General features: G+C 44.3%; 1 protein-coding gene across 3 annotated transcripts in view; it reads right to left on the minus strand.

Moving 5' to 3' along the window:
• The window catches only part of TTC28 (tetratricopeptide repeat domain 28), a 628656-nt gene that overhangs the window by 98093 nt on the left and 509496 nt on the right, over positions 1-21067 (minus strand). For all 3 annotated transcript variants that reach the window (XM_035017265.1, XM_035017264.1, XM_035017266.1), the window contains 5 exons: positions 20451-20974; positions 16359-16468; positions 14540-14669; positions 12121-12339; positions 9795-9960 (listed from right to left, as the gene is read on the minus strand). In XM_035017265.1, coding sequence (XP_034873156.1) covers positions 9795-9960; positions 12121-12339; positions 14540-14669; positions 16359-16468; positions 20451-20974 — 1149 coding nt within the window. The remainder of the gene's footprint in view (positions 1-9794; positions 9961-12120; positions 12340-14539; positions 14670-16358; positions 16469-20450; positions 20975-21067) is intronic.

Raw genomic sequence — 21067 nt, forward strand, 5'->3', positions numbered from 1 at the left:
CAGAGTCTCCAGTGCGTTCCACTCACTTCTGCAGCTGTGTCTCTTCAGTGATGTAATCCCTAACCTGGCATCATCTTCTTCTCAAACATGGATAGCTGAGCCTGAGTGAGTCACCTCTGCCTCTTGGAATCCAGCCATGTCCCAAGAAGACAGGACATAAGAGACCCAGACAGGCAAACCCACCCCATCAGAAAGGGAGCCCACCTTCAGATCTTGCAAGAAAGAGGTGAAACCCAGGAGAGAGTAGCTGAGTGGCTGTGACACAGAGGACAATTCTACAGCAGAGGACAGATGGATCTTCTCTTGCAGCCATCATTCATTATCTGGAGGCCGTGGCCTTTCCTTCCTCTACACCCTCACCTGGGGAGGAATTCCTCTGCTCACAGTGACTTTTCTCCCCTCACTCTCCAGGGCCCAGCTCAAATGTCACCTCCCTGGAGGCCTCTTGAACCACCTCCTTACCTCCAAGTAGGCAGAGCGAGGCACAGCCTTCTTTGTTTAGACCTTTATCATAACATTTTGCACATGGTGGATTAATAATTTACACATTTGTTGCATGTTTCACACTGTGAGCTACTCTAAGGCCAAGAATTCCAGCTATTATTCATGCATATATCTCCAGGCTCAGAACCAGCTCTGGCCCAGATTGACTACACACATATAAAATATTTTCAAAATGGGAACGAACCTACCCTAATTTATAATGAAATGGGAAACTCTTTGTTTCAAGAAACAAATAAATGCCCCCAATTATTATATCCTCTTTTACTCCACATAATTCTGGAAATGATTTGGGATAAGAAAAAAATATTTGATTTGTAAAATACAAACTTACTAGTTTGGATTGATTGGGAGGTCAGCCTTGATTAGCAAAAAGCCAGAATTAGAAAATATTATAAAGATAATTTAAAACTTTCAAATGTCAGCTGTAACTTAAAATAAGCCAACAATATGACAATGACAGTGCATGGGTACTTCTTAAAAGAACAGATACAAATAATTTAAAGCAATCTATCAATTGTCCATTTACATGGATTAAATTTGTCCTAGACAATCTTGCTTTTGTAATTTGTTTAAGAAACTCTGCCTTATTTTTTCTTGTTGGGAGGTGGGGGAATTCTCTTTGGAATTGGATTAATCATAATCTTCGGTTCCTGACACCCTTTCATCATTGATCCATGCATGGCCTGCTTTCATTGATTTACTTAGTAATTTTTTAATAATTTAATGAGTGCTCACAAAACCACTAACCAAAACAAAAGCCAGAGAATAACATACATCTTATCGTTTGTTACCTCCCATGGAGCCCAATCCCTGCCTCCCCAGCCCGAGGAAAGTCCCATCCCAAATCCCATAGCCATCGTCCCCTGCCTGTCCTTTCTGTACAAATTTTATTGCATCTAGCTATATTCCTAAAACCATATTTTTATTTTAGTTGTTTTAACTCTATTAAAAGGACTTCATGCCATAGGTAATATTTGAGGATCTGCTTTTATTCACTGATTATATTTCCAAGATTTAGCCACATCTTTGGGTTCCCGGTGGTTCATCTCTTTGTGGCTTAAGATTCCATTTTGGGACTATTACTCATCCACTCTCTCACTGATGGCATGTGAGTTTCCAGCATTTTGCTATTGTTTACAGTGCAATTCCGAAAATTCTTGCTCATGTACAAGAGCCTCTCTTGCATAGTACACCTATGGTGTAGACCTGAGTCAAAGACTAAGTGAATATTCAGCTTTAGAAGGTAATGCTAACCTGTCTTCTGATGTGGTTGTGCCCATCTACTCTCTCACCAGCCACATATGAGGTATCTCATGGGCCCACATCTTGAGCACTTGGCACTGTCAGATGTAACAGTCACCGTTTGTGATCAGTCTAGAATTAACTGAAGTCATCAGCATTTACACATTGGTACAACCTAAATTAATCCATGAAATCAGAAAATGCACTGGACTAAAAAATAACCTGCTGTAAAAAAAATTAGAAATATAGAAAAGCATCGAAAGAAACAAAAATAACAGCTGTAATTTATCAAGGTTTAATATTCATTACAATGAAGGAATATTTCCCCTATTATAAGGGCAGCCTATGATTACAATTTATTTAAAATCTCTTCAGAGCACTCCTTCCAGAACTACTAGTGTCCTCACCGGTCAGCTTAGCATTGCCAAAGTGTCCCTGCATTGTCCCAGGTGCCCAGGAAACGGCAAGATTCCAGCTAAATATCAGAATTAAAAACTGAAGATGTGTTTTGAAATTCATAACGTCTCCCTTATGGGAGGTTCATGTTCTATACAGTGGTTTCAATCTACGCCTCTTTTGATCTGGGAGGAAGGAAGGGACTGGAAGTTCTTATTAAACACTTAATAAAAGCAGTTCTTTTATTTTAAATCCATTTTCAGAAACTCCTTTGTAGCACTGCACTTCCTTTCAGCAGCAAGATGCCATTAAGGGAAGCAAAAACGGTCTGCAGAATAACAAGGACACCATAGCCAGGCTGTGGGTAATTGAATGAAGGTGCTCCCCAAGGCACAGAGACTCAATTTCTAGGGGCACAGTGTATTTTACATCCACTAGAAAAAGACAGTCAGTAAATCGGCCCAGCATGAACAGAGAGTGTGCTCACAGCACAGCTTCTGGCGACTGAAATTCAAATTTATGGACATCTCACTGCAGCCCAGGCACTGAGCATTCAGAGAGGACACAGCACCTGCTTCCCATGGTATCGTCATCTGCCTGGGAAGGCACACAAGTCAAGCGACTATGAAATGAGGAAGAATGGAGTAAGTACTATTATTAGGCACCTCAGAGGGGGAGCAAAAACTGATATGGACTTAGGGTCTCTGCGTGGTCCTCAGGGAAACAGTGTGGGATTTGAACAGGGCTCTCATGGGTGATTAGAATATCTGTAGGAAAAGTAGGGCAATTCTGGGCAGCAGGGAGAAGTACTTCATGCACTCAGAGAGTTAGCCAGTTGCTCACTTAAACATTTATTAAGCATAGACTACGTTGCAGGACCACCCCAGGCACTGGGTAAGCAGAGGTGAACAAAACCAACAATGAAGCTCCTGAAAGGCCTTTCTGAGGAGTTACCACAGAAGCAGGAGTTCGAAGGATGAGACTGAACCAGTCATCCCAACGGCAGTGGGCAGAACTTTACAGAGAGAAAGAAGGGCACAAGCTAAACTTTAGGGTGAGACAGCCCTTGGAATAGCCTGGGTGGTGAGAGGAGGCTCGGAGGCACACAGGGACATGTCAAGCCGAAGGGCCAGAGGTGCCATTCAATGAGCAGAGGGGAGATCACCTGCCATGAGGACCGTGAAATCTACAAAACATCAGAACCTTTGAGGGGGATGCTTTGTGATGAGTTTGGGGTGCTTTGGGATGGGGAGAACAAGGAAGCATGGTCCCACATACATCTGTGAAAGGTCACTCTGAGGGAAGGGGACTGCAAGGCCGAGACATGAGTTGGCAACTGTGGTTCAGGGAACAGACGATGAGGACCTGCACTGTGCTTGTGGTGGTGGAGACAGAGTGGGCGGATTCAAATGTATTTTTTATACCTTTTCTTCTTGTGGTAAAAAAACATACCTCCATACTGTTTTCTATAGTAGCTGCCACATTTTACATTCCCACCAACAGAACACAAGGGTTCTCACTGCTTCATATCTTTGCCAACACTTGTTATGTCCTGTCTGTTTGATAGTGGCCATCTTAACCAGTGTGAGGGGATATCCATCTCCTTGTGGTTTTGATTTGCATGTCCCTGATGGTTAGTGATGTTGAGCATCTTCTCTGGTGCCTGTTGGCCATCTGTATATCTTCTCTGGAGAATGTCTGTTCAAGTCCTTTGACCATTTTCGAATCAGATTATTTGTTGCTGTTGTTGTTGTTAGGTTCTAGGAGTTCTTTACATATTCTAAATATTAGCCCCTTATCAGATATATGGTCTGAAAATATTTTCTCCTATCCTATAGGTTGACTTTTTACTCTGTTGACTGTTTCCCTTGCCTTGCAAAAGTCTAAATGTGATGTAGTCCCACTTGCATAATTTTGCTTTTGTTACCTGGGCTTCTGGTGTCATATTCAGGAAATCCTTGCCAAATCCAATGCCATGAAGCTTTTCCTAGGAGTTTTATACTTTCAGGTCTTATGTTTTGGGTTTTTAATTCATTTTGAGTTAACTTTTTTTTTTAATCTCGAGTTAACTTTTATATATGGTGTAAGACAAGGGTCCAACTTCATTCTTTGGCATGTGGATATCCAGTTTTCCCAGCACCATTTGTTAAAGAGACTATCCTTTCCCCCAGTATGTAGCCTGGCATTCCTGTCAAAGATTATTTGACCTACATGTCAGGGTTTATTTCTGGGCTATTTTATTCCATTAGCCTGTGTGTCTCTGTCTTTATGCCCGTACCTCACTGTTTTAATGACTGTAGCATTGTGATGTTTTGAAATTAGGAAGTGTGTGGCCTTTGGCTTTGTTTTGATTCCTCATAATTGCTCCAGCTTTTTGGGATCCTTTGAGATTCCATATGAATTTAGGATTTTTTTTCCTATTTCTGTAAAAAATACCACCAGAATTTTGATAGGGATTACACTGAATCTATAGATTGCTTTGGGTAGTGTGGACATTTTAACAATATTAGTTCTTCCAATCCATGAACATGGGATGTCGTTCCATTTATTTGTCTTCTTTAATTTCTTCCAGCAATATATTGCAATTTTCCGTATACAAGTCTTTCACCTCCTGAGTTAAACTTATTCTTAAGTATTTCATTCTTTTTGATGCTATTATAAATGGGATTGTTTTCTTAATTTCCTTCTTGAATTATTCATCGTTAGTATACAGATATACAACTGATTTTTGAGTATTGATTTTGTATCCTACAACTCTGCTAAATTTGTTTATTAGTTCTAACAGGGTTTGGGTGTAATCTTTAGGGTTTTCTATATATAATATCATGTCACCTGTGAACAGACATAATTTTATTTCTTCCTGTGCAATTTGGAGGACTTTTTTTTTTTCTTGCCTAATTGCTGTGGTTAGGACTTCCTACTATGCTGAATAGAAGTGACAAGAGAGGGTACCCTTGCCTTGTTCCTGATCTTAGAGGGAAAGCTTTCAGTTTTCACCACTGAGTCTGATATTAGTTGCAAGCTTTTCATACATGGCCTTTATTATGTTGAGGTAATTTCCTTCTTTTCCTAGTTTGCTGAGTGTTGTTGTTGTTGTTGTTGTTTTATCACAAAAAGGTGTTAAATTTTGTCAAATGTCTTTTCTGCATCTATTGAGATCATCATGTGGATTTTGTTCTTCATTCTGTTAATGTAGGGTATATTACAATGACTGGTTGAGGAGGGAAATGGGGAAATTCAAGAGTTGGGATTTAGATATTTTAGACTAGAGATTCCTAGAAGATTCCCATGCACAGATATTTGGTGGGCAGCTGCACCTACAGATTCAGAGGTTAGAGATGCCTGAGCTAGAGTAGACGAGAAGGCAGCACAGGGTACATTTAGAGAAAAGAGAAGAAGGTATGGTAGCTGGAGCATGGTGTTCACCAAGAGACAAGATGGAAAATAAACCCAGAATGCCTTCCTAGAGCTAGATCATGGTGCCAAGCTCCAAAACTTGGATTTTATTCTCTGTAAACTAATTACAGAAAGGTTCCTTTTTTCCCTTTGCATGATAGAGTTGTTTATTCATGGCTTTATTTCTAATTTAAAAAGTAATATATGTCCATTGTGAAAAAACTGAAAATAAGGAGTGGTAGAAAGAATAAAATACCAAGCATGTGTAATTCCACCATCCACTTATAATTACCACTAACACTATAGCCTATTTCCTTGTAAGGATTTTTTTTCTTACTTTTCATACTACCCATATTTTGTATATTTTACATTATACTATATGTAATAATTCTATATCCTATTTTTTTCACTTAATATTTTGTAATAAACATTTGGCTATATGATGAAAAATTCTTTGTTAAAAATAATTTTAATTACAATGTAATATTATATTGGATAGATATAAAATAATTTGACATTCAATTATTGTGGACATTTAGGTTTTTAAAATTTTCTACAATGGGGCACCGGGGTGTCTCAGTTGGTTAAACATCGACTCTTGATTTCAGCTCAGGTCATGATCTCAGGGTCATGAGGTCAAGCCCCACATAGGGCTCCAAGCTAAGTATGGAGCCTGCTTAAGATTCTCTCTCCCTTTCCCTCTGCACCTCCCTCCCCACTTGCTCTCTCTCAAATAAATAAATAAAATTTTCTGTAATATATAGACCTATTATAAATATTCCTATGAATACCTCCTTACTCCATTTCCAAAATGAGAATTTGGAGGTAAAAGGGCATGAACATTTAAGGATTTTTGATACTACTGACAAATTACTTTTATATATAAATTGGTTTTTTATATCCCTGCTGTATGAGACTGCTCATTCACTGTATCTTCACTATTAATAAGCATTATGGCTTTAAAAATATTTTAAAGTTTTATAGATGAAAAATAATTTACCTGTCATTGAAATTTTCATACAGTTTTCATGAAACTACGAGGCAGAAACCAGAGTCTCACAAAACTCCATTCTAGTAAATTCAAACCATGCCACTGAAGTGTTCAATTTTGAGTTTAAATAAAGAATAAGAACAAATTTCTAATAAGACTAGTCCAAAGCAGCAGAAAAGACCTTATTTCTGGCAGTCTGAACTGAGTATCGAAGCTACCAAGGGCAGCCCAACAAAGTCATGCTAAGCATCAAGCCACCCAACATCCTAGAGATAGCTCCCTAAGGACTCATCCTAACTTGCTAGCTTTCTGTATAGAGCAGAGAGGAAAAGATTAATGTGGCAAATTAAGCAAGTTACAGTCTCTCTTCTCTCCCTACCATTGATGAAGAGCTGAACTATAACCCAAAAGTCATTTGTTTTCTATTCAAAAGTCACCTGGAAGCAAAATCACTCAAGCTCCAGTATCATATAAAATAGCTGCGTAGGCACAAGTGTTTGGAGTTAAACATAGTGCCTGATGGGGGGTGGGGGCAGGCACTGGGAAGAGTCAAAGGGTAGTCCCCTTCCTTCTTATGATGAATCTTAATCTAGATCCATGAAAATTGGGATCAAGTAAAATCTATATTTTCACACAGGCTGAGGCCTATCAGGATTGGTTTGGATGGAGATGACCTAAGTGTGGCCACCAGAGTGCTGTAACCGAGGTGGCGTACAGAAACCACCTCTGCGTGCACGTGCAGGGGTTTCAAATGGGCGGCCCTGCACGCCTGCGTCCCTTCATGATCTCATCTCAGAGAAAGCTCTGGACTGGTGGTCTTACAAACTTGAAAATCGGATGTTAATGCGATTAGCATTAACAAGAGCAAAGAGGCTCTTTGAGCGCATTAACCAAGCAGAGCTGTACAGACCAGAATGCCAGTTTCTTATGCACTATTCTCTATTTGCAAGTAGACTTACAGGAGAAATCAAATGATAATCAGAAGGTTTGACAAGAAGCACAGGACCTGACAAGGGAAGGCAGGGGGACGACCTGAGGGGTCTTCTCCACCATGATTACTGAAGGCCTTTGTGCAACTGCCTGGGGTGGCCTTCATCTCCTCTATTTCTCCTCATCCTTCGGAGCTCAGCTCAAATATCCCCTCCCCTTCACCACACCGTAAAGCCCCTGTCATATCCCCCACCCCCACTTACACATGTTTATCCACCTTGCATTTTCCTTTAAGCACAACGGCAATTTTAATTAAAAGGTTTTATGTGCTCTGTTGTTTCCGATCTTTCAGGTCCCTGGGAACAGGGGCCATGTCTGCCTTATTCACCACCTTACTCTTGATCTCTAGTGTACATAGTACATAGCAGGTGTTCCAGTATTTGTGGAAGGGAGGGAAGGGGGGAAGGATAAGAGAGCATGAAGACTGCAGATCTCCTGTGGGAACAGCCTTTCAATGGGACTTCGAGTCCCTTAGCCAAGATTCTCTTTCCCTTTGACAGTGTCAGAAACGAGCACTGCCAAATCTGCCCTCCTCTCTCTCTCTCATTTTGTGTTTCTACTGCTGGCCAACCATCCTTTTAACACTCACTTTGTTGTTTTCATTTTTTTTTTTAATAATTTTTTAAAAATTTATTTATTTGACAGAGAGAGAGAGAGAGAAAGAGCACAAACAGGGGGAGCAGCAGAGGGAAAGGGAGAAGCAGACTCCCTGCCGAGCAGGGCTCGATCCCAGGACCCTGAGATCATGACCTGAGCTGAAGGCAGACATTTAACAACGGAGCCACCTAGGCGCCCCATTAACACTCACTTTGGATACGCAATAACTCTGGTCAGGTTACAGTGGAATCCGACTGGCTGCAGTGCCATTCTGTTGCTGAAGCAGCTTTGTACACCCCTGGCCTAACCGATTTTATGGTCACCTGTAATTACATTTCAGGGAATAGCCATATTTCCAAGTTCTTGGGGTTACCACACTGTCCAGCCCCTGTAATCAGCACACTGCTACCCAGGGTTAAGGAAAGGGATGCTCCAGGATGCACTGCAGTCATAGAAGAAATAAGACAACGATGTGTGCATGTGGCTGAAGCGTGCTCATACTTCATACACACAGAAGCTAGAGACGACATTCTTACATGCTTCGGCTATTTTCTCAAATATGATATTAATTTTGATAATTAAAAACAGAACAAGCAGTGGCCTGGGAGTCTGGGTGAGATCTCTATTGTTGTGAACCTAGTTCTGACACGAACTTGGCTGTCAGCAGTCTTATTCTGTGCTGGCTTCTGTTAAATAAAGGAGTTCAGCTAGAAGACCTGACAGCACCTTCCACTCTTGACATTACATTATCCAAGTTCATCTAAGAACTTGTCCCCAGCTTCATAAGCACCCAAAGATCAACCCAGCTGCTGGCACTGACCAACACACACTCGGGAGTCTGGGATAAGCATCTCCAAAGAATTACGGTGACGTCTTAGGATTTCCATGATTGCAAATGAAATCATTCAAGAGACAAGCAGATGTCCCTGGGACCTGACACCAGCTAACACAAGATTCTCCAACACACAGATCTTCTTGACACTTACTAAGCACAGGATGGAGGGCTGAGATGCCTGAAAATCTGGCTACCACCCAACTCTATGGCCCCCTCTTCTTTCCATTTTCCCCAGCAGCAGGGTGCTTGTGGAAATTATTTTCTGTATGTAAAATAGTCAATCATGATAAAATGTTCCCATAAGCATATAATTTTTACAATCTTTGCAAAAAGCACTTCCCTTCTCTATTCTCGATGCTGGGAGGTCAACTTCCTTCACCTCAGCCCCACAACGCACAGATCCTGTCACTAGTGTTAAATTACTCTCTCAAACAGGCTTCGGCTGTAGTACAAACAAACTCATTATTAATCGGTTTATAACCCCAAAATCACCTCAGTTTTAATTAGCTGGTATGTTAAATTCAAAAGTCATGTGTAGGTTTAAACATCCTACAAACAAACCCTCCTTAGAAAACGCGCATCTCTGAGGAGAACTTTCCCTATCTGAAAGGAAATTACCAAAAAGAATAAAGACAGCCCACGAAGGGGTCTGCCCTCCAGGGACACATATTTGTTTCTCCCGCAGCAACTGTGAACAGACTTCACACAAGAGTGCGAATTCCATAGATTTCTTCCATTTAGCTCAAATAGGATGTTTACAAAAGAAAGAGAGGAAAAACCCAACACCCCTTCAGATACAGAGGTTGTATCGGAAGATGGAACTGGGAACGGTGTACTACTTGCCTCGAGTAGTAAGACTCCACCCCCAGGGCCTCTCGCACGCTGGCGATGTGCTGCTCGAGGGCTGAGCTGGGGGCTGTTGGAAGAGCCGTGCTGCCGCTGGCCTGGAAGTCACTGGAGTTTTCTGCCGCGTTATCACCCAGGTAGTGTTCGTGAAACTTCAGAATTCCTGAAACCAGACAGGCAGGGCCAACATTATGCAAGACCGGGGCTGTGGGAGGGAGGGCTGGAGACAGGGGATTGCGCTCTTGGGCAAGCATGCCACCCAAACTGTGTGAAGAAATCCTGAAATCCGAGGTCTCGAGGGGGCTTTCCAGAATTTGGTCAGTACCCATTTCTACAGCTTTCGTCTTCAGGTTTGGTGCTTGAAACCAGGGAGTTCAAGATAAGGCTTCTGCTCTTGACGCTATATTCAGAAGCTCATGGAATGATGACTACTTCATATGTATTTCCAAACAGATGCTTCTCAGAAGCACCAACTAGGGAAAGTTTTCTTTCCCGAATGGTGCATGAGCATGCCAAGGTATATTCTCCCCAGAAACTGAAATCCTGAACAAAAATATAACTAGCCAAGTAGAAACTGTTACTCAAAGACCTTTTATTTCACAAAAGCTAGTCAAAAATAAATACGTCATCATACAAAGGCCAGATAAAAATATTTCAAACCATTTTTAAATAAGACTAACTGGCCAACCATCATTAATGGATTAAAGGAGCAAAAAATTATGGCTGTATGAAACTGAAGCAATCCATAGTGGTTTTCTGGCAATAAACATAGGACATATTCTCAAATGGTAATGAGGTGTGTCAGCCCTGGAAAAGGCTGGTCCTCTCTGATTGGATTAGAGCCCCAGTGAAAGCTTCAGAGTCTCATTAAGAGCAAAGAGGACGGGAAAGAGAAACAATGGGAGCCTTATTATACATGGCTCATTATTACAGGGATTTGGACATACCACCTGTCAAATCATGTCCCCAAAACATAACAATGACAGAAAGAGCTTGATACCTCCATCATCAGCCATGTCCTCCTAGGCATCAGGCCCCTCTGGGGGGCGGGGTATACACAGGGATTCATTCCACTGCAGCTGACACTCACCAAGTCACCATGAACATCACAACTAAAACCTTCAGCACAAAAAGGTCAGAGATAAGAATGTTCTTTATGGAAAGCCCATAAAAAACAAGGAATTAAAGGGAAAAGATTATAAAAAATCATGCCAAGCCACCAAATGTACAGGTGTGAGTGCTCAGAACCCAAGAGGCATCTGAGAGTTGTCATCCAGCCATCATTTTTTTTTTTTCTTAAATCAAAGGGACAGAAACACAATAAAGAAAGTCTTGTCAATTCTCCCTGGCAGTTGAACTTTCTGAAATTGGCTTACAGATATTCAAGAAGCCCATTCTTCAAGATTCCCAATTATAAGATCCACTTCCCCAGTCAATACTCTAATTGGATCTGGTGTGTCTCCAATATGGTAAAGCCATCAGCATTTTATTATGCAAAAAATATGGCCCTAACAGCTAATTAGTGGTTCTGTATTTAGTGAAACAGTTACAGCCTGAGCATTTAATGCCGATTTAATCAAAGGGGATTTTTACTTCGGAAATGGATTTACAACAGAACTGGTTAAAATGGGTTCTGCTACATGAGAGACGATGGACTCTGAAAAACAAACAGGGTTCTAGAGGGGAGGGGGGTGGGAGGATGGGTTAGCCTGGTGGTGGGTATTGAGGAGGGCACATTCTGCATGGAGCACTGAGTGTTATGCACAAACAATGAATCATGGAACACTTCATCTAAAACTAATGATGTATGGGGATTAACATAAGAATTAAAAAAAAAAAGTCAAAAATGGGTTCTGCTAAACTCGGAAATTTCAAGCATTAGACTTCATTTATATACTGTGATAAGAGTTGTCATTATCATTTTAGTCTCTCTAACTTTACCGTGACAAAGGGTCACAATTATTAAATCATATCTAGAAAGAACTCATTAGGACTTAAACAGTCATTGCTTTATTAGCTAATGAACAACAGCTGCCTAAAAATAGGGCTGCTGGTGAAATTAATCCTCCTGCTCTTCATGTTCCTTGAAAAATGCTTCCATATTCCCAGCGAGGAGCAGCAATTTCTTGGGGGAATGAGAAAGCTGGGTTGTCTTATTAATTGAATGCCCCACCACAGAATATCCGCCGTGGCTGAGGTTTTGCTGAAAGCCGACACCAGCTCCTTAGTCTGATCTAAGGTAATGCACCTCTTCTACCTCTATTCATTAGACTTTCACAGTCTAGTGTCTTAATTGCCCAGTTCCCATAGAGAGAGATCTTACCTGCCCCAGGAGCAAGCAGCCAGCTATACAGGTAGCCTGCGGCCAGGGAATAGTAAAGCACTAGTCCCCTCTGGCCATTAACCATCTCTAAGATCTGATCAATAGTGACTGGGGAGTAGGGGTCGGAGTCCTGTTGTCCTGTTTGTCGTTCTACCAGAAGATCAGCAAATGCCCGCGTCCGTCCTCTTTCTGCCACAGCTAGGGCTTCATCATGATGGCCTAGGAAACAAAAGCCACACGTGAGGAGTCCCTGGGGGAGTGTGTTTATCCACAGAGGGCCATCAGGTACAGAGATCCTGGGCAGAAACCTCACTGTCTCTGCACTCCTCTGTGCGGCACAGTCTCCGTCTCACAACCAACCGCCTGCCTCAGATGATGGGTACAGCGCCATGCCACTCATAAAACCCCATATTTTCAGAGTCCCCCCACCACCCTAAGCCATCGGGCTTTCCCCCATCGACTCCATACCCAAGAGAGCCAACTTTGTTCAGGGGATGGTCCTCAGCCCTGCTCGTTCTCCAATCCACATCCTGAGTTGCTCCCTGGCCTCCTGGCATCTGACCCCATTCACTTTAGCTATTTGGACCTAATGCTTTGCATGCCGGTTACCCTCTCACTTCCCTGCTCAACTCTGATTCTGACTTGGCCTTGGCAGATAAGCCTATAGGACACGGCTCCTGACCGTCTTTCTCTCTCTCTTTGATGCAGCCCCTCTATGCATCGCACTGTCCAGCCCCACTAGACAGTGTGAGGCACACCCCACCCCAAGTGATACCTCTGTGCCTTTACACCTGCCAGTCCCTCTGCTGAGTGTGTCCTATTCCTTCTCATTGACCTTGGCTCAAAAGGAGGATCCTAAAAGTCACCCTGCCTATCTCAAAGGGCTACTGTACAGATTAACCGAGGTGCTGTACGTGAGGATGCCTGAATGGGTTATTCAAAGTACCACATACATAACAGGTGATGCTTTGTTAGGGCTGAGACCTCATTCCATTCTAGGCTCCCACACATTCGCTTCTCTTCTCTTCCAGTCCCCACAGGCAAAGGGTTTAAACCTCTGAAGTCTTTAGTTCTTTGCAACTGCTTCTCTCTTTCAAAGCTTTTCCTCAGTCTTTCAGTCCAATTCCTGATCCCACTTTCCCTAAGAGACTAGTCTGTTACCTAGTTTAAAAGCTAAATGCACACACACGAGGGCACCAAAAATATAAAGCAACATACTTTCAAGTGAGGATTGTTTAGAGTGTTCAGAAGGAATACAATGCAGAGGATTTGCTTGCATCACAAATATAGATAGGGAAGGTTTGCTCCAACTAGAGTCCAAAGAGAGTCGGCAGAGGCAGGAGACAAGATGCTGCAGCTCCAACAGCTCTTCAAGGATGCCTAGCTTCCTGCAGCTCCAGTATCAGTAGAAAGTGGGGGTTTACATGTGTGTATGCAAATGTCCTCTTTACCCTATTAAGTTATTAACTGGAACAGCAGGGATGATTTCTGTGCACATTGGAAAATCGGCCCCAAAGTGTTAGGCAGCCTTAACACTGTGATTATAATAGATAATAAATTGTAATCTCAGGCACTGAGCACATTTAATAGATATATTTTTCAAGGGAGGAAGTCTGAGCATTCAGATACACACAGCAAAGGACAGGTTCTTATTGACAAGGCCTCAACATCCAACTTCAAAGACATTGTTAGTTCTGGTGAATACCTCTTCCACCCAAGTTCTGGGTTGGGGGAAACGGCCTGCAGAGCCAGACGGGCCTGAGAAGAGGCAGAGGGGAGGGCAGCTGGAAGAGGGTGATGGACAGCGGAGGCCCTGGTGAGGGAAAGGCATGCAGCCCCAGGGCAAGGCAGCACAGGGGCCTGGGAGAACAATTGCGGACTGGGTCACAGCCCAGGGGCAGACCCAGAGAGTAAAAACATTTACTAGACAGCAAACGAAAAATCTCTGGGGCAGAGGAATTAGGGAAGAGGCCAGGCATCTTCTCAGGTACTCTCTCCAGGTATTAATGGTGGGAGGGAACCTGAGGGGAATGGCTGGCTCAAGCATCTCTAGCCCCAGGACACCTCTCCGGCTCCTGGGTCCACCTGCCAAAACGCTTTGTTTTCACAGCACCAGAGTTTCTTTTACCCCAAGCACCAGTCACACCGTACTGGACTCACTGACTTCTGCCTTTCACCAGGCTAAATGCTTCTGGAGGTCAGGAACCGGGCCTCCCTTTCATTCCCAGGACAGGCACACAGCACCTGGTATGTGCTCTGCACATGTTTGTTGAATAAATGAACACATGTCCGATGACTGGATTGCAGTCGTGGCTTCATGGCCTGTTGTTACAATGAATCAGATTCCGCCCCAGCAACCCTGGAACAACTCAGACACGCAGGCGCGCTTGCAAGAAGTGGGAACCCCGGCCGCTCTCACCCAGGCTGACGAGCACCCGCTGCAAGGCCTGGTAGGACGAAGTCTGCAGGTCAAAGAGGGAGAGTTTGTAGTCTGTGCTCAGCTGCGCCTCATGTCGGATTGTTTCAAACAAGGCCGATGCCCTGTAGAGCTGCAAGTAGGGGACAGAGAACGTCATTCATTCCCCAAAAACCAGAGACATTTCTGCACTGACCAGAGACAACTTCTACACCCAACTTGGTGCCCCAATCTAAAAACACTTTTTTAAGAGGTTCAAAAGGATGAGTCTTCATTTCCAGGTAGGTCCTTGTGGACTGGAAGAGGCATCATATCAGATCACACCCAGGAAAATAGAGTTTATGTGCTCAGATCAGGGGATCTAAAAGAAAAGGGTTATGGACTTCTAGTCTGAAAGTTGCAAGGAAAAAAAATCAGCTATTAATCCAACCAAGTGCTGATTTTGATGGAAACAAACAAAAAGCCTCTCCTTTTGTCATCAAGCGACCATAATTTAGCGCCCCTGCCTCACGGAGCCCAAGGGCGGGAATGAGAGCGGGTGTGGGGCAGGCAGGCTGGAAATGGACGAGGCTGGGGTGGGGGGAAGGAGGTGCAGGCAGCCACCCTTTCAGGAGGAGGTCGGCCTTTTGCAGGCAGTTCAGCTGACTCAAACACTGCCCTCCGCAACAGTGATCAGGGACAGGTCTTCCCCGGACAAGCTCCCCCGCAGCCACACCTGCTCACGGGGACACGCACAGGACCGGAGGCTCGGCATTCCTACAGAGACACTGCCTTGCTGCTCTAGGTGGCTTCTCCACAAGACTCTTCTCTAATATTTCTGTGCTGGAAGTTGTATCCAACTTTAAGTTCATGCAGATTTAAAAAACAGAATTCCAAGACTAAGAGACTTAGAGACTTAGTATCCCCAGTTCTACCACCAATTCAACCTGTGACCTTGGGCAAGATTTGGAGCCTCAGTTTCTTCTTTTCTATAAAGGGGATGGTTGTCATTCTAACTCACGGGGTCATTCGAGGAATAAATTCAGTGAGTGACAGTACTTGAAAATTGCCAATCACTATAGCAATATAAATTTCAACTTTTAAAACAAGGAACTAAAGAATTCTTTAAACTGCCTTTAATAGTTTAAAAAGGGGAGTAAAATACCATCACATTCCAGGAGGCCATGGCACAAGTTCAGTCACATCACCTCCTCAGCTCCGGTGAGCACCTCTCACAGGAGCCTTGATTCACCTGTCCTTGGGCCTCTGGCCTCGCACAATGCCTCAGCAGTAATTACTGCCTGCCTAAGCAGCTGAGTGTGGGATTTTGGATGACACCATCTCACAACTCCTTCAGCTTGACAGAAGAACCACAGCTTTAGGATCTTCCCAGTCTCCAGAGCCAGAATGAGAGTGGGCTTCTCTTCAACTATTGGTGCCTATGCAGAAACATGAACTCTGTGTGTGTGTGTACGGGTGTGTGGGGGTGAGAGAGGGAAGTATCTACTGATATGTCTAGAAACCTATAAAGACATTAAATCCAATCATTATGAATTCTTGAATTACTTCTGTCATAAAATGTATGTAATTTCATATTAAGGTTTAATGAGGAATGGTAGCACATAACACAAGAATGCCAAAGAAATCATTGAGAAATCTATCATATAAGTGAGCAGGAATCTTCACTATGGTTCAACACTTCTGGGTTGAAGATCCCATACGCCAACCCAAGGGTAGAGGTTAGTGCCTTCTAGTGAATGTCATCACTACTAGGACAGTAATGCCAAGGCCATTCATGCTTCTGGAAACAAAATCCATTTGGAACAGGGGTTCTCCTGCTCACCTGGTGTTGGGCCTCCTCCAGGTTCCCACTAGCCCAAAGGGAGAGGCCAAGACCATGTCGAATTTTGGCTTCATCTTCTCTTCGGCCCAGTTGCTCAGCTAACCTTAAGCCTGAAATCAGACAGACAAATGCTAAGGACACACAGAAGACAGACACCCCCCCCCCCAACCCAAGGAGTCCTGGAGGGTAATTCTGCCTCAGGGGTGTATATAAAGAATGTTAACACAGCTAAATAAAATGCAGGACAAGAGGAGAATCAGACAAGGCAGAGTAAGCATTCTCTTCAAATTCTGTGTTAGTGGCGACCTTTCCAGGATACTCCAAGATGCCCCAGCAAGAGCTCAGGTGATGGCTATCAGCAGGAAACAGGTTTGCAGGGCAGGCAGAAACACTGAAATGTGAATGGAACCTAACCTGGCTGTCCTCCCAGCTGTGAAATCCCTAGCTCTGCAAATGAAAACTCCTGGCCTATAAATTTATCTAACCGAATTCCTTCGTGGGCAAAAGCTTTTCCTGACAGTTCTAGTCAAGTACAGAAGCCAAGCTAATACTCTTTCCTATCTCATGTACATAGCATCCAATCAGTGTCGATGGGAGACACATCTGATGTTCCCCCGAAAGCAGAATGCTCACACCGTCTTACCCTGCCTTCTGTTACTGATGCCACTGATGCATTTCATGTCCAATCTGTTTTTCCTTTAAGGCTGAGACTTTGATATGCCTCGGCAGGGATACAGAACAAGTACTATTATGAGTTGAAAGCCTTAAATGAGACTGTCCTCATTCTAATGGCCTTCAGACAGACACCTGCAGTTTGGGTCACTTACCTACAGCAAGCTTCTGGCTTTCGGGACACCAGCAACCTCCAGGGCTTTGGGAGAACCAAATCTGAGGGCAACCATTTATTGTACTGGCCACTAAGCAGTTCTCAGCATCACTTTGTCCTCATGATCTGGCTCTCTATACACAGGAGTTAGCTTGTGCAGAAGTGCGCACAAAGGAACGACTTCCTTTTTAAAATCTAATTTAGAGTGGATGGGAGCCTGCCTCTGAGCATGCTGGGCCCATGCAATTTCTGACTTCTGAAAAGAAACTGAGTCAGTTGAGAGGATAGTAAAAGTGATATTCAGGTTCACGCTCATAAAATATTATGCATTTCACAACACACTTAACTCAGAAAACTCAGAAATACCATTGTAAGTTTAAATCATGTCACTGGGTAACAAAAATAATACTTGCAAATTATTCACATGTTAAAATACCTCATAGAATAGGAACACAAATGGAAGAAGATGGTGCTTGGGTGAAAACCAGGAGAATACTAGTTGTTTTAACCTTCAATACACTAACAATATTCATGAAGGCAGCTATCCCTACTAGATCTGGGTCTATGAGTTGGAAGTAAAATCCACTGAGGTAGCCCCCCTAAAGGTAAGTTCTGTGCGAGCAGGGACTTTGTTCCCTGCTGGATCCCCAGCATGTAGGACACACTCCAGCCCATAGTCAGAGGTTCTCCGATGAAGAGCTAAAAGCCACCGGGCAGACACGGTATCTGTCCCATCTGTTCTTATCTGCCTCTGCCTCTTAGGAATCTAACCCACCCACCCACCCAGCATCCCTGAAGCCTGGTTTCCCAGAAACTAGTTGCATATAACTCCATGTAGGTCACTAAATGGATCCAGGCTCCTTTTCTTCATTTGCAAAAAGAGAAAAAGCTGGATGAGACCAGTGGCTTTGACCATGGTTGTCTATACACATCACCTGGAGAGCTTATACAAAAATCCCAGACCAGGCCCCACCTATGAGATTCTAGTGCCCTGGGGCAGGGTGATGCTGACCTACAGCCCACTCTGAAAGCCGGGGGGCGGGGGCACCAAGGTGGTTTCTGGCTGAACTGTTCCCTCAATGCAAGAGGCTGCAGACCTGACTCAGAGAACTCAGAAAGGGCCTTTCCAGGTGTCTGCACCTGTCACAGCTCATAAGAATAGGCATCTAATCTGGCCCATGAGGCATACCAGGCTCTCTGGTGGAGCACATCCATGGAACAGACACCATGGAGATGCCATGATGGGAATTTAGATCTCTGTGAGACTTAAAATTACAACAGTAAAAATGAAATTGAGAGTTTTCCATAAATATAGAATTATGTTACAATGTCTCAGGCAAAGCAGCTGCTTTATGGAAACAATATTTCAGGAAGTACAAAAGAACACAGCTGAAAGGTTGTCATATGCTGGGTCTGAATTTAATAGTTTTCACAAATTCGACTGAAAATCGCCCCAGTCTGTTGGAATTTTACCACAGTCAAGTTTCAGGAAACCCAAAGCCAACTCTCATATTTAATGCATGGAAGCAGAGCGCCCATGGAGTGGGAGCAAAATAAGGTCTGGGAAGTGGCTCCCAGTCTCTCTGTGATCTCTCAGCCTGCAGGCCAGAGCAATCCCTGGTCTGTACAAAGGATGACAGCAAACCACCAACTCTGGGCCCATTCTCCCCTTTGCTTCCTGCTTCCCTCCCTCCTGGCTTCGCAGCTGGGGCTCAGGAGTAATGGGGGATATATCACCGTTCCAACCCTGCTCTGTGCTTAGAAACAACTCCACACAGGGTCTTGTGTGGTTCCTGGGGTTGGAAAACTTGGGCTGGTCCCCACTCCACCACGAACTGACCACATGGTTAGGACCAAGCCACTGTATTCTCTGAGCCTCAGGTCATTTGGCCGCAGACAGGAATAGAGATACACCTCTGAAGGTTACTGTGAGAATGAAATCCAATTAAATAGGGGCGCCTGGGTGGCTCAGTCATTAAGCATCTGCCTTCGGCTCAGGTCATGATCCCAGGGTCCTGGGATCGAGCCCCACACCAGGCTACCTGCTCCGCGGGAAGCCTGCTTCTCGCTCTCACACTCCCCTTGCTTGTGTTCCCTCTCTTGCTGTCTCTCTCTCTGTCAAATAAATAAATAAAATCTTTAAAAAAAAAAAAATCCAATTAAATAAACCAGACATGCATGGACCCTTGGAAGCTGGAAATGGGAGTTTTTGCTTGGAAATCAGCAACTATTTCCTTTTACTAGTGAGCCAAGAACATCCTATCTGCCCTTCTTCCCTGCCAGGACAGGAGGATGTCATGTGCCCCTGTGAGGGGAAGTGCTTTCCAGAGAAGTGTAAAGGGGTGGAGGATCAACACACCGCTCTGGGACTTCTGCTTCCTGAGGAAGGAAGCGTCCAAGGACTGGCTCAGGTGGCTGTACAGAACCTGACAGCAGAGGACAGGAGCCGGAGGGGGCAGAGCGGGGGGGAAGAGGGGGAGTGGAGGAGGAGGAAGGGGAGGTAGCCGCACTTTCTGGGCCTATCTGGAACAAGACTGCCATAGCACCAGCTCAAGCACTATGGGCAATAAGCACTGGGAAGGAACCCTGGTCGACTGCTTGAGTGACCCTCAGCCTGGATTAAACCTCAGCTGCAACCTCATAATGCACTTCTTCATAGTTTTGTTATAGTTTAGATATTTTCAGGAAGTACAATGGGGCTTGGGACAGATGGGCGCTTTCCTCTGATTTGGGCCCTTAAATTTTATGCGACTAAATCTTACTTGATTCCTCTTGTTTTTTTTTAAAGATTTTTTTTTAATATATTTATTTATTCATGAGAGACAGAGAGAGAAGCAGAGGGAGAAGCAGGCTCCCAAGGAGCAGGGAGCCCGATGTGGGACTCGATCCCAGGACCCTGGGATCATGACCTGAGCCGAAGGCAGACGCTTAACCGTCTGAGCCACCCAGGCGCCCACTTGATTCCTCTCGTGTGGGAAAAGTGTCGTTCGCTCTGAAGGGCGAGGGCTCCGAAGAGCAAGGAGGGTATCAGCTCCCTGGGCAGCTGGCTGCCAGTGTTACACAAGCCGGGAAACATTCTGGACGAGGGAACGCCTTTGTGCTACTAAGGAACACTGTGGTTTTGGAGTTGAACTCATGATGTGGCCTCTGAGCTCCTCACTCCAGGCAGAGGTGGCCACTCTCAAACTGTGCATACTTCCTTCCAAGGAGACTCTGAACTTGATCTCAGAGTTTACCGAGAGACCACCCCAGACCTTTTCACTTACCTTCCTGTAAGTACATGACTGCCTGGGAATAGTTCTGCAAGGCATGATGGGTCCTTCCGAGGCTACTATATGACACTGTCTTGGCCACCAAGTCGTTCATCTGTGCAGCAATGCTCAAGTGCTGTTCCTGATAGACCACAGCCCTCTCAAAGGTGCCCAGGGATTCATACGTCAGACCCAGGTTCCCATAGGCACGGCCCTGGCAGGTGGGGTTGTTGGTTTCCTCTGCTATCTGCAGATCGAGCTGGTGGTACTGCAGGGCTGTATCATATTCCCCCATCTGCTGGTAAACGCCACCGAGGCCACAGGCCGCATCACTTTCCAGAGCTCGGTCTTTCATCTCTCTAGCGATGTTCAGCTGGCGTTCGAGGCAGGAAATGGCTTGTTCGTAATTCCCTAATTGGCTGTGCAGACTTCCTAGCTCTCCATAGGCCTGGGCTTTATTAAAGGCCTCACCGAGCTCATGGGCGACCACGAGCCTCTTTTCAAAGCACACAAGGGCTTGCTGCAAGCTCCCCATTGCCCTGTGGGGATGTAGACAGAAAAGCAATGATATTATTTTGTGCAGGTGCAGACATGCTAAAGCCCCCGAGAAAATGAAAAGCATTTGTCACTGT

The sequence above is a fragment of the Mirounga leonina genome, unplaced genomic scaffold (assembly GCF_011800145.1).
Source record: "Mirounga leonina isolate KUSES-001 unplaced genomic scaffold, KU_Mleo_1.0 Mir_171, whole genome shotgun sequence".
Lineage (NCBI taxonomy): Eukaryota > Metazoa > Chordata > Mammalia > Carnivora > Phocidae > Mirounga > Mirounga leonina.